The 13,914-nt window shown below is 36.9% G+C and overlaps 3 protein-coding genes across 4 annotated transcripts; all 3 read right to left on the bottom strand.

Annotated features, from left to right (window-relative positions):
* Positions 1-320: 320 nt before the first annotated feature.
* LOC111435165 (SWI/SNF complex component SNF12 homolog) lies at positions 321-3,632 on the bottom strand. The gene is made up of 3 exons (XM_023072530.1): positions 3,489-3,632; positions 1,522-3,289; positions 321-605 (listed from the first exon to the last, which is right to left on the bottom strand). The coding sequence occupies exons 2-3, from the start codon at positions 3,090-3,092 to the stop codon at positions 533-535; spliced, it is 1,644 nt and encodes a 547-aa protein (XP_022928298.1). The 5' UTR covers positions 3,093-3,289; positions 3,489-3,632; the 3' UTR covers positions 321-532.
* Positions 3,633-6,355: 2,723 nt separating this feature from the next.
* On the bottom strand, positions 6,356-8,367 carry LOC111435177 (KIN17-like protein). The gene is made up of 2 exons (XM_023072548.1): positions 8,212-8,367; positions 6,356-7,681 (listed from the first exon to the last, which is right to left on the bottom strand). Exon 2 carries the CDS (start codon positions 7,641-7,643, stop codon positions 6,456-6,458), a length of 1,188 nt encoding a protein of 395 aa, XP_022928316.1. The 5' UTR covers positions 7,644-7,681; positions 8,212-8,367; the 3' UTR covers positions 6,356-6,455.
* An 808-nt stretch (positions 8,368-9,175) lies between these two features.
* LOC111435174 (F-box/kelch-repeat protein At3g27150) lies at positions 9,176-11,737 on the bottom strand. 2 transcript variants are annotated; one of them, XM_023072545.1, is made up of 2 exons: positions 11,685-11,737; positions 9,176-10,897 (listed from the first exon to the last, which is right to left on the bottom strand). In XM_023072545.1, the coding sequence occupies exon 2, from the start codon at positions 10,885-10,887 to the stop codon at positions 9,613-9,615; it is 1,275 nt and encodes a 424-aa protein (XP_022928313.1). In that variant the 5' UTR covers positions 10,888-10,897; positions 11,685-11,737; the 3' UTR covers positions 9,176-9,612. The 2 variants fall into 2 exon arrangements, with proteins under 2 accessions (XP_022928313.1, XP_022928312.1); XM_023072544.1 differs by lacking the exon at positions 11,685-11,737 and adding an exon at positions 11,267-11,499 and having other exon boundaries at positions 9,354-10,897.
* Between the last annotated feature and the right edge of the window lie 2,177 nt (positions 11,738-13,914).

Raw genomic sequence — 13,914 nt, forward strand, 5'->3', positions numbered from 1 at the left:
GGCTTGAACAGACATTGCTGAATCACCCCTCATGGTGGTCTCTCAATCTCAACTTTCAAAGAAGATCTCAGCTATTAAACAATCTGGAGAAAATCTTCACATAAAAATAGAAAAAACAGACAGCCATTCATCTTGGTCAGCTCAACATTGCTCGATTTCCATACGATATAATACTATTAAATGGTTTTGATCGATCTAATCGAGGAACAGATCGACGAGCTCGAATTTTCAAGAAACATGATGCTCTAACAAAAAAATCTTAACTTTATATGGTTGCAGATTCTACTACAAGAAACCTTCCATTCTACAACAAAGGATGCTCTAAGAAAATGACTGAAGAAACCATATGTTGTTCATGAAGCATTTTCATCAATGCCCTTTTGAACTAAGGAGCATGATTTTCGGAATTCACATACCATATGCGTCAAGGAAGCGTTCGCAATGATCGGGTGTTCACTAATAAACTAAAGGGTGTCGGTCATACAGGTATCTAAAAATGGCAATCGTCGATAGCAGCTCAACACGATCACAGTCATGTACTTCCAGGTGCGTCGCTTCCTGCAGTTGGCTTTTGATTTATGTACCGGATGACAGCATCTTCAACCCTGTTTAATCAACCATGAACTTTAAAATTCGAGCTCGAAATGATGAAAGGAATATATAACAGGCAATATCCCCATACTAGAATCTTTAACCCATTGAAAATTCTGTCTGCAAGCTAAAAGCTGGAAGAATAATCTCTTTTGAGAAAAGAGATAAAAGAGATAGAGAACACAACGTATAGCAAAACAATGCGGTTAAATGGAGCCTTAATGGTTTATATATATATATATATATATATATATATATATATGTATGTGTGTGTGTGAGAAATCCCATATCAGTTGGAGAGGAGAACGAAACATTCTTTATAAGGGGGTGGAAACCTTTCCCTAATAGATGCGTTTTAAAACCTTGAGGGGAAGCCCGAAAGGGAAAGTCCAAAGAGGACAATATCTACTAGCGGTGAGCTTGAGCTGTTATAAATGGTATCAGAGCCAGACACCGGGCAATGTGCCTGCAAGGAGGCTAAGCCTTGAAGGCGGGTGTACGCGAGGGGGTGTGCTAGCAAGGACAGTGGGCCCCAAAGGGAGGTGGATTGGGGGGTCTCACATTGATGGAAGAAAGGAACGAACGCTAGGCCCCAAAGAGGGTGGATTATGAGATCCCACATCGGTTGGGGAGGAGAACAAAACATTCTTTATAAGGGTGTGAAGACCTCTCCCTAGCTGACGCGTTTTGAAAACCTTGAAGGGAATCATGAAAAGGAAAGTCCAAAAAAGACAATATCTACCAGCGGTGGGCGTTTTAAAAACCTTGAGGGGAAGCCCGAAAAGGAAAGCCCAAAAAAGATAATATCTGCTGGCGGTGGGCTTAGGCTGTTATAGTCTACTTATAAATCCACTTACCGCTATGAATTGTTAAAGAATGAATACAATGATAAGAAGTATAAACAGCAGTTGGAATTGAGAAGAAACTTACCATGGTTGATGGAAGAAATCCGACCGGCGCTCCTTTTCAGGATTTCGGCTACCTTCACCTGCAAGAAGTTTAAGATCCTTGCTTTGAGAATCAATCAGGGCATCAATAAACTCCACCGGTGACTGACTGAACCCAAGGAAAAATGCTCGTCTTCGTCGATGCTCATGAATTTTTCTTATAGCTGTACATATTGCTTCGTCACACGCATTGATCTCCTTGTTCTTCTCTGCATTGGCTAAAAGAGCAGACAATTCCCTGTGAATTGGAAAAGGCACATCAACCAACACATCATAACATGCTGTACCCACTGGACTATTCCCTGAAAGCTTAATCTTATGCTCCAAATGTATAGGCTGCGGAGGGAACAAATGTTGTGATATTCTCTGTGAAACCATGGTGAATTTCATCTTGTCTTCCCCAAATACCTTCTGAAGAGGTTGATCACAATGAAAGATAGACGGATCGTTGGGATTCTGAAGTTTCCTAGCCTTTACATAATGCCAGATTGCAGCTATTATTCTCGGGCGAGTATCGACTTCAATACCAAGAACTTCCATTAAAGCAGGCGATAGCTTGAACTTCTCTGGAATATAATTCATTTCTAATCGAATGTTGACCGAAAATTCTTTATCCCCTTTTCTCTTCACCTCAAAGCCCTCATTCGGTGCAGGCGACCGAGCGTTTTCCCATACTATGATATGACTATCTGGATATAACCTCTGGTCCAAGGAAATGGTTACTCTCTTGAAGAAAGCTGAAAATTTTGGGTACAAAGGATTTGATCTTTGTACCACCCCGGGATGATCCGGATCGATCCCATCTTCCAAAATCCTACCTATTATCTTAAGGGTCCAGGTAGGAGGATCAGCATTTGGTTTTCGGGGAATTGTGTTAACTTGATTTGCAGATGTGTTGAAGACATAAATCCGAAGAGTTTTCTGAATGCAAGGCGGGTTTTTAAGTGCTTCATGGATATCAACTTTCTTTCTTGCAAGTGCAGCATCGACACGAGACTCGAACTCAAGCAGCTGAGTGTAGAGAGCAGACTCTGGTAAGATAGCAGCAACTTTTTCTTGAAGCTGCTTCTCAGGTAGTTTCTGCTTCTTTTTCCGAGCAGCAGGGGTGAGTTCCATTGTTCTCAACGGCGAAAACGGGGTAGCAGGGGAAAGAATAGGCGGTCGAACCGGTGGCTTTTGAGGAATTCGCTTCACACCTGCAAGGCCAGGTGTGGAAAACCCCTGCAAAGGAGAACCCATGTTCCCACCACCAATACCCTGGCTCTGAGTTAGGGATAGCCCTTGTGCTTGTAAATGAGCTTGAAACTGGGCGTGAGCTGCTTGTGCTTGAGCTTGGGCATGAGCCTTCAACTGAGCTTGGGCCAAAGCCTGAGCAGGGGTTAGCTGAAATGGAGTTTGAAACCCAGCTCCTAATTGAGATTGAGCTTGCGGCTGTGGAAATGAGGAATTTGCAGCCATAGATGGCGGAATTATCCCAGAATTTCCAAAAGGCGACGAAGAAACCCCTCCAAGGCTCTTCGGTGGGTTATTATTGTTCATATTGTTCATAGACATCAGAACCAGAATCGAAAGAATCAAAGCATATCTCAGACGTTTGATCCACTACAAAAACGAAAAAACCAAACCTAACAGTACGCAAATTCCAGATTCTTCGAAGAAATAGAGCAGCAGAAACAGAATCGAAATCTCAAAATTCCAGAAAATCGAGGGAAGGCCGAAAACCCTAACACGGCATCGAGACGTCAAAAACCCTAGCACGAAACACAGAGTTGCAGAAGAGGAGAAACGAGGAAAATCAGAATGAAAATCGATCAGAATACACGAACCACATCAGAAAAAGAAAGGGGAGCATGAATTGAAGGGTTTGGGAGATGAAATTGAAGGAAAAAACAGAAGAGATCGAAATTGAAATTGAGTAAAAGGGAAAGTGGAGTGAATTGTAGGGCTTACAGAGATGAAGGAGTGACTGGAAGTGAAGCTTTCTTGCTGTAAGCTTAGAACATAAACAAAAATGGTGGGAGTTGGTTTCAAATAAGCGAGAAGAAGAAGAAGGAGAAGAAGAAAAAGCTTTTCTTCTTTCTTCTCACTGTTCGTCTATCTCTCTTTGCATTTTTTTTTTCTCTGTAAAATTAAGGAATTTGTAAAAAGGGTAAAATTGTCCGCCGTCCACATTTTTCGTCCGGTTCAACCAAACCGACCGGTCCGACCCATGACTTTTTTTTTCTTCTTTTCGTATTTCTTTTTTTTTTTTTTCCATTTTCCGGTTTATTTATTTATTTATTTATTTATTTTCCAAGAATTTGTCTTTTACACTTTGAAAATTTTTATTTTACGTTTGAAATTTTTGTTTAAAAGATATCTTCAAGGAATTTTCATTAAAATAATATAAAAATTGGCATAACAACAAATGTATAAAAATTAAAAAATTTAGAATTAAGAGGTGAAAAAATTAATTACATAAATTATTTTACCGAGAAGAATGAAACTTTATTTTACCGAGAAGGATGAAATTTGTGTCTATTTAGTTGAATTTTCAAGTGTTTCGTGTTCAATATATTACTCAACTTTTAATTTTGTCAAATAAATCAACAAATTCAAAATTTTAAAATTTTAATTAATAGTAGATATAAATTTTACTTTTATGTCCAATAGAATCCTAAAATTTTAATATTTATGTCTCGTAAATCAATGAGTGGAGATGTCTCGTAAATTAATAGTAAAGGCGAGGGAGTGGAGAACGTTTTTTTCCCATTAAATAAATGAGGTGGGGACTATTATATTTTTCATCCCTATCCCTATCCCTATTTCTATCTCAACCCACTTAATATAAATATATTTTCAACTCAATATATATATATATATTAAAAATTACGTTGTAATATTAAAATTTGAGTTATTAGAAATTATAATCGTAGAATATAATTTATGAGATGTACTGTATTATTTGAGTTTTTTTTTTACCATTTTTAAATAAATATCATAATGAAAATAAAAATTTTTAGATAACTATTTTTAAATTTTTTTAAAAGTTAAAAAACGAAGAAAAAATTACCTACGGGAACCAGATCCTTACAAATTTTCGTGGGAATTTTCGTGGGATGAAAAATGAAGTAGGTGGCAGGAACGGAGACGAGAGAGCTTCCCTATCTGTGCTCCACTCTATAAACATCTCTAGTCAATTATCACACAATTTCTCATTTTTAGTTTCTCAAAGAATACAAAACGAAGAAAAATTAGCTATGGGGAATTTGATCCTTGCAAATTTCCTGCACAAGGGATTTCCGCAAACATAAATGGAGAATTTCGTGGGATGGAAAATGAAGTAGGTGGTAGAAATGGGGACGAGAACTGAAAAAGAACGCATCAATTCTCATTTTTAGTTTCCCAAACATCCTTCCACTGTTAACAACAAAAAGAACTGAAAAAACAAAATACGTGATATCTATTCTAACCCTCCAACGTTTAGCTTCTAAAATAACTCATAAGATACAAGGCTTTAGACAGATGATCAGCATAATTCAAACTCGTCTCATAAGATACTACTTACTAGATTCGATTCTGGTTGACGAGTAGGGTGGTTTCTATTGGATACATATAACAAGCTGCTAGCAACCTGACTACAATCAAATGCCTATCAACATCTAAAATTCCCAAACTATATTGCAACACATTGCAACTAAAATGAAGGTTTTACTGATTCACTCCTGCAACACAAAAGTATAAGAAGAACAAATAAAATGCCAATGAAGTTAGTTCAATCATCTACCTCTCACACTTTCTTATTCTCTTTTCACGAAACATCCATCCCTTCCCTTGCCCCATCGAGACATAGCACTAACTAATCCTAAGACAAAGGGGCGTGTCAAATCAACATACCCAACAAGCATTAGTTCTCCTTAAAAAAAGGAGGTGATCCAGCAGCACTTTTCAGTACGGTTACCTTGTTACGAAAAGAGTTTTGTGGGAAAAGAAATCCATCAAAAAGTTGTTACAAAAAGAACAAAAAAAAAAAAAAAAGTAAAGATTTACCTTTGAAGGATCTTGCTTTTCTTTCCTTCCAAAACCGCCACAAAAGAGCTCAAGAGCACAACTCCACAAAAGAGCTTGGGCTTTACACTTCAGATTCCACACATTTAGACCTTATATTAACCAACATCTGTTGGACCATACCTAGAACTCAAGGACAGAGATAATATAACCAAGGAACAGAGAAGATTCAAACTAAGTCATTTATAAGCACAAGCTCAAACTCAACAACCTAAAGATTATGACACCAAGAAATTTGATCAAAATCAAATAAGTTCATAGAAGAATTTCAAGATGGCTTGTTAAGAATGGAAATGGGAGAACAAAAGTTCCTTTCCTCCTCAAGAAAGAAGAAAATGATGCTGGTAGCCCTGTGTCATGTACCAGCCAGAAGGGTGGAGTTTTATTTTTTGCTGTCAAAAGTATGAAACATAGCAAGTTAGTGCTATTTAAGAATCCATTTCAGACCATGTATTAATGGCCCAACAGCAAAGAGAATCTAAATGAGAACACCTTTCAATACTAAATCGGCATATACTCGAACTTATAGAACAGATCCTGGGTACAACTTATAGATGATATCATATTCACGTAATGGCCATGGACACATGCTTAAACTTAATATCTTAATATCTAAAACCAAGAAATATGATCGTTTCATGGATACATGAAGATGTAGAATGCGTGATGACAATTGAGTTTTGGGTGGGAAGGTCCCCCGACATCAGATATCTCTCTGCATTTTCCTTCACAGAAAAAAGAGTATCATGAAAAAAGAGGAGCTTAGCAGAAGTATTTGGAAGACATCAAATGTCATATTAGCACAAATATGCTTAAAGAAAATATCGAAAACAAAAGTACAAATAGAGAGTTTTCACTTTAATCTCAAAGTTATGATGCAAGTTTACAGATATCTTCATATTCAACAGCCTTAAGCACCCGGCCATCGTATACACCCTTTTCTATTTGCACTTTAGCACAAAACTTATCGGTGTCAACACCCAACAACCTAGCATTCGATCCACGATATGCCCCATTCACTATCCTGACTAAGCCACCAATTTGGGGTATCACTGTTTCTAATTCTTCTTGATCAACTCTCAACACATGCTTTCCATCAAGCGTTTCAATCTCTCCAACATATTTATCAATCACCTTTCGCACAACTCCCTTCTGTTTATAGTATCCCATCTCAGCCAAATTCTTACTCATGACCTTCACAATTATTCCCTCACACAGCCAGTAATCCTTTCTATTAATCTTCTCCTTCTTCATCTCTTCTTCTCTCATCAACGCCTCCAAAGCTGACAGACCACCGCTACCCATCTTGTTTTTGGAAGTCTCTCCAGGTTTCCCCTTGGCAGTCTCACCATTCTCATCCTCATCAAAAACCACCCTGGAACTCTCTCCTTTCTCCTTTAATTTTGATGTTGTTCCCAAAGAAAATCCAAGCTTAACACCACTATCCAATTTTAACTCCCTCGTTTGTTCAGCCTCCAAAGGCTCAGCAGATACAGAAGCCAAAGGTGCTAATTGCTCAGCCCTCTCAATTTGCTTCTGTATCTCTCTCTCTTGCTTCTCTTCTTCAGCCAAATCTGCCCTCATCCTCTTGTTTTTCATTTTCTCTTTAAAAAGCGTCTCTGAATCTCTATCAATGTAAGTAATGAACCAACCCTTGGGAGTCTCGTCCACCTTACACTGCCCTGTTCGACCCAAGTGTTTTACAAACTCAGTGAGAGTAGCCCACTGCGTTGAATTCATATGAATATGATGTCTGTCATTAATGTATTCATTGTAGACTACTGTAGCTGCCACACGACTGAACCGATGGCTACGCTTAATGTGCTCCATGAAAGATCTCTCAAACTCTTCAGAATAACCTTCAACAATACGATGGGGGTTTTGACCAAAGATCTGCATTTGGCGTTGATGGCTTTCACTCATACAGTGACATTTAAAGCCATTTTCATCACGGCACTGCTTCTGACACATCTGACAATACCATCTGAGCTTCTGGAGCCCTTTTGCCTTGATTCTGTTTGCGATCGCTTTAGGGGTTAGAAATTCGTTCTTCCCCATTGAGATTCTCGAAATTTCCTTGAGAAGATAGCAAATCCCTGAATATAGAGAAATTAGGGTTTTTTTCTATTTGAAATGTACAGGACAATCCGATCCTCAACTAATTTTACTATGTTATCCAAAAAATAATAATAATAAAAGAAGGGGGAAAAAAAACCCTAAAAACCTCAGCGGCGAGCGGCTGAGAGATGGAGCTCGGTGACATTATAACCTTTTAAATCAAGAACATGAAATACAAATTATATGGACGTCGCTCTTAATTCCATAAATTCAAAGCATCATCGGTTAATTCGAGGGAGAGAACTTCCAATTTTCAAAAAACAGAAAAAAAACCAAACAAAAACCACGATCCACTTTGTCGCAACAAATCAAATGGCAATCAGAACAGCCAAATACACAACCACGTCTGTTTTCCTTTTCTCGTTGCCATTCGGCGATCCTTAATATATATATGAAAAAAAACAAAACAAAACAAAAAATGAAACAACTCTTCGGTTCTTCCATTGGAAGATCCTAATTCGTGTTTTTCAAGTGAGAAGAAAGCCATAGACGGAGATTGGAAGAATACCAGTAGCAACCAGAGAGTAGAAAACCGATGAAGGATGCGGCGGCGGCGACACTGAGCGTGAGAGAGGCAGCGGCGGCACTGAGCTGAAATGGAGAAGGAGACCTCTGAAGAAGAACTGGGGTTGCAGCCGTGAGTGGGAGGAAGATTTAGAAGGTTTTGCCTCTTTCTTTTATTTATTTAAGTTATTTCTTTTTATAAATATCTAAAATTTAGCTTTTATTTTATTTAAAATTTCCTACAAACATCTTTTAGATCTACGGTTCATGTGACCCGACAATTTGGTCGATCAACCGGACAACTCAACCTAACCAGACAACTCAATCCAATCTGAAGATCGAGGGTTGAGTTGACTTGAATTGTGAACTCAGTTGTAAACTCTATTCAAGTTGCTCGAGTCACCGGTTCAACTAAAAATTTTGGATTGTTTTAAAAAAAATTCAAACAAGTTGGCTTGAGTTCTCGAGGGGAGTTGACTCAAGTGATGGAGTCAAGATTTTGGAGACGAACTTCGAAAAAAGAAGAATTTGGATTTGAACGTGAAACTGTGTTAAACTAAGAGAATCCAGATACAACTTGAATTTTTGAAAAAACGTAGGGCCGAGATTCAAGAAATGAGATATATTGTTATCACCTGATCTTCACATGATAACAATAATAAATTTGTTTTACATGGGACGTCGTGACGTACAAAGCCGAAGAAATCGAGGGTTTAGAGCTAGAGAATTAGTGTAGTGTCCCTACTTTCGTGCTTCAAGATATCGTAAAACGTTTCAAACTTCAAGATTACAACTATTTAGTGATTTCACTGTAAAAAGTTTCAACCATACATCGAAACTCCGATATAACGTACCGACAGGGATCCATTCAATTATCCGACCTCACTCGAACCGTTAAGTTTACCGAATCTAACACAAGCATAGTTAACACTTCAATAGAAACTGGTCTCAAGAAAAACATCTTCATATGATCAAGATGATCCACCCACAGCTTCTTCATTGGAAGTGAACAACAAAAGAGTATATCGAGATGATAACTGTTAACGACACACGACAGGCAGCCCACGGTGAGCTGAAAAACCGAAAAAAGATGCCATGTCCTATAAGAAACGTGATAGGCAGCTCACGTCCAAGAAGAAACCGAAAAACCGACCAAACAAATGACACGGGACATTGGTTTCAACAAGCTTGTCTTAAAGACAATCAGAAAAGATAAATTCAGCAAGCTTGTCTTGTAGACAATCAGAAGTTAACAAGGCTAGAAACAGTTCATGCTATATAAGACCGAGAGAATAGCGACCGACCTCGAAAATAAACGATAAACCTATTGAGAATACCGAATGAGGCATTCGTTTTATTCACTCCGACACCAAACAGAACGAACATGGTATGATGAGAGCTTAATTCAAGCGACCATGACACAGCAGTTTAGAATAAAGGGGCTGAGATGGTTCGTGCCACAGTAGAGACGCCTCCACCGCAACTGCTCGGCCCTTGGATCCGGGATGCAAGTGTATATGCTCATGGAATTGTTTGTAGATGATTCCGAAGATGAACCGATGACCAGAAGTTCATCTCCGAGCGACTTGAATGCAACTCCCCAACCTTTGTTAACAACAGAGAGCACTGGAACTGGACCCAGGTTCTTCCATTCATTTCTGTCTTTTAAATACACCTTCAGCTGGTTTGAAGACGGTTCGAGTGAGTAGAGCTCGTTGTTCACGACTGCAACAAGAGGAGGCGATTGAGAAGTCGATATTGGAGCATCTTCGAGCATGTTTTCGATCAAATCCCAAGAGTTTTTCTTCTCGTCGAAGACTTCGCCGCAAGTGAGATGGTTTCCATCTCTGTCTCTTCCTCCAATGACATAGAACTTGTCATCCATGAAACAACCCGAACACTTCTTTCTTGCTCGGTGCATGTCCGGGAGAGGCTCCCACGACAAACTTTCGGGATTATACTTCTCGGCCGAGTTCAAGACAGTTTGACCGTATTCCATTCCCATACCGAAAGCACCTTCCGAGCTGAACTCTAGAGCAATGCCTCCAGCAACAAATGCATTGGCACCACAAGTAGCAGATGCAAACAAACACCTTGGATTCATCATTGAAGGGCCTTTGATCCATTTGTTCCCTACAAGCTGATACCTCCAAATGGTAGCTCCTGTAAGTTCTCGACCCGTAACGATGAGATCCGTGCCTGCACAAAGCGATTCCTTATCTGCATCCAAAAAGCAGGCATCTGATGGCAGGATAGGAAGCCTACGACACGACCGAAAAGTCCGATCGAACATCATCCAGCTACTCTCCCCACTAGCTAACATGAAAACAGATGCCTCTTTGTATCCAATTTCTTTCCTAATTGCAAACAGTTCACCACTCTTCACAAGATCTAAGTATCTCTTGCTCACACAAGACAACCTCCATTGCTCACATTGGGGAAACCGAGCCAAGATCGAAAGCTCCAACTCGTCACCGAATAAAGGAACCGAATAATCTGCATCCTGAGGTTTCGAACCAGAGGATTCACCAACACCAGAGTCCCCAGCCAATCGTGGTGTGGAACTACAGGCTACTAAGTCCCCATACACCATCTTTTTCTTCTTCCTCAAACCACTATCACACCTACACAAGCTCTCTATTCCTTGTTCTTCGCCCACTAAACCTTTACCTTTAAACATGGATCTAACACTGCAAAGCCAAGAAACAGGAACAAAAAAAGAGCGAATATCCAATCAATTGATCAGTTTCTAGCCCTTGCTCCACCAAAAGCAAGACACACTCTCACAAAGACCAAGGAGACAAACGGAAGCACAAAGATCCCAAATCACTTTCAGTCAGGCAAATAATCAAACACCTTATGTGCAAGTCCAAAAAACAACATCCAGCAGGCAAAAACAGATACAAAATCCACTCCAAAACCACAGAACACAGAGATTTCAGCCAGTTCCAAGCTCACCCAAACACCAAATCAATCATAATACAAGAAACCCAGATGGGAAATCATGAAAAACAAATCAAAAAACCATCCAGCAAATGAAAATCGCAAAAGGGGTTTACCAGAAAAGTGAAGCAGAGCCAAATCCGTGAAGAAATGGCCAAAAGGGTATCAGAAACTCAAAGAACCGAACCCTCAAAGCCGCTAGGGATTGGAAATGGGAAGTGGGGGAAGAAGAAGAAGGAGAAGAAGTAGAAGAAGAAGAAGAAGAAAAGGAGCCATTAAAGCAAAGAGAAGAACGAAAGTGAAGAGAGCAGGTGGCGATGGTGGTACTAATAATGGTGGCAGAGGAACAGTAGACAACTCGAACACCACACACCACAATACAATATACAATACAAACCTACTTTTATGAGAAGATTAAAGGTATAAATTAGTTTAAAATGGGCACTACATGAACAGCACCAACAAGATCCAAAGGCCAATTGCTACACAATATGATATTGGGTAGAGAGAAAAAGGGGAGATTCTGATTCTTACTGCCTGCCTGTTCTTCAATTTGTTCCTTTTTGTTTATGGGAAGAGAAGAACTGGCTGAACACAAATCTATCGAACACTTCATATTAAAAAAAACACACCACTTTTCTCTATTAGATTCGATGATTTTGGAACGAGAGGAATGGATTTCCAACTCATTTCTTACTCGGATTTCCATTTCTAGTATAGTTTAACTCTAATTAACAATTATCGAAAATTTAAAATTGGGTACGACAATATACATTTTTTTTTTTGAAGAAACGTCCTTGAATCAAGGGGTGTTTTTTAAATTTTCGGGCTTTTCAATATGACCCATTGCCAAAAAAATATGTACCGTTGACTTATTGTAATTTTTTTTAGATGAGTTACGTGTGAAAGCAAAAATAGTCACAGTGGTCGTGAATTGTTGATTGATTAGAGCTTAAAAAGTGTATGATGGGTTCGAGATGACTCTTGTGGAGAGGATGGTCAAGAAACGGTTAGAAGAATTGAAAGTTACTGTTTATACTAATAAAGTGTACTTTTCTTTTCGGTAGCTTAGTTATAGGACCTTCGAAGTTTATCGTGTTTTTTTATCTTGAAAGGATTTGGGTCGGTACGTGGGTATAGTTTTCGCTTTTACAACCGAGAAGTAAAATTTTTCTAAAAAGCATGTGAAGACAAAACATCATTTTTCAGTCTTAGAACTCGTGTTGGTTCGTAAGAATAGTTTGCATTCACAGGGGACGTACAGAATGTCGAGCACACAACTACTGAATCCATACTCAAGAACCGAACATTTTTTTTGGATTAAACCTCTGATCTTAACAAACGAAGCAGATGTTTTAACTATCACTAAGCTCGTGTCGATATTGGTGACTCGAACAACTCGAATAACGTTCACAACCCAACCCAACTCAACCCTGTGTTTTTTTTTAGGTTTTTTTTAAAATTATTTTTAAAAAATCAATTGATCGAGGACATATATTACATTAATAACTAAAATATCATAAAATTCAAATATTAAGCATTCACAAGCTAGAACGCATCACTAACATCGGTTACAATCGTCAAATATAAACATCGGTTACGAACGAATAGTAACCCTATTTTCAGGTAGGTCAGGTTGACGTGCTGATATACCAAAAAAACTATAAACCTACAAACCGACCCGAACTTTTTTCAATTTTTAAATAATTCAATCGAAACTAAACTAAAAAAAATTTAATCTTCATAATTTGAATCAAATAGTTCAGGTTGGTTAAATTATCGAGTAATCGAACACTCGTTTAAGCAATTTTTGGGTAAATAAATAAATATGCAAAAATGTAAGGGGCAATTATTTATTTACTTAAAAGTGACACGACTACTAAATGACATGAATTCTGAATATGATAATTAATTAATTAATTAATTATTAATTTATTTTCTTTTTCTTTTTCTTTTTCTTTTCCACTTTATTGAAAGAGAATAAAATCATTCTTTTGACCAATTAAATTTATTCCCATCTTCTCAATTTTTTTTAATAATTAATTTCTTTTTTTTAATTTCAATGTACTTTTAGAATTAAATTATATAAAATATGAAGTGGAGTCATATTTTAAAATAAAAACTTTATTTATTTATTTATTATTATTATTATTATTATTACTTTTTAATTAAAACTTCGAAGTTAAAATAAATTTTTTTTTTAATGATAATATTGGAATAAACTTTATAGTTAAGAGACGAGTTTTTTTAAAAATAAATTTTATAGTTAAAATAATGTCTAATAAGTTTCTAAACTTTTAATTTTTTATTTAATAAACTTTTAATAAATTGTTAAATAAATAAATTATTAAATTATTGAGCTCAATCAATTCTAGAGTTTTAGTTCTATATTTTTTAAATTTAATTTATAATATTAAATATATAAATGAAAAAAAATTAAATTAATAAAAATATTTTTAAGTTTATTAAGAAGTTTGATTAATACTATTAAAATTTTAAAAGAATTCTAAAAACAACTTTTAATTATATTCCGAAAATATTTTTAACTTTAAATTTTTTTAAAAAATTCAAAAATACCCTAAAGTCAACGAAAATTAAAAATTCTTACAAAAACTCAAAAATATTTTTTTAAGAATTTTAAAAAATTAAAAACTATTTTTTAAACAAAATATTAAACGTTTTAAATTAACAATGAGAGTATTTTCAAATTTTTTTAAAGGTTTAAAAATAATTTTTAAAGATTTTTTTTTTTTTTTTTTTTTTT

This window comes from Cucurbita moschata, unplaced genomic scaffold (assembly GCF_002738365.1).
Source record: "Cucurbita moschata cultivar Rifu unplaced genomic scaffold, Cmos_1.0 Cmo_Scf00048, whole genome shotgun sequence".
NCBI lineage: Eukaryota > Viridiplantae > Streptophyta > Magnoliopsida > Cucurbitales > Cucurbitaceae > Cucurbita > Cucurbita moschata.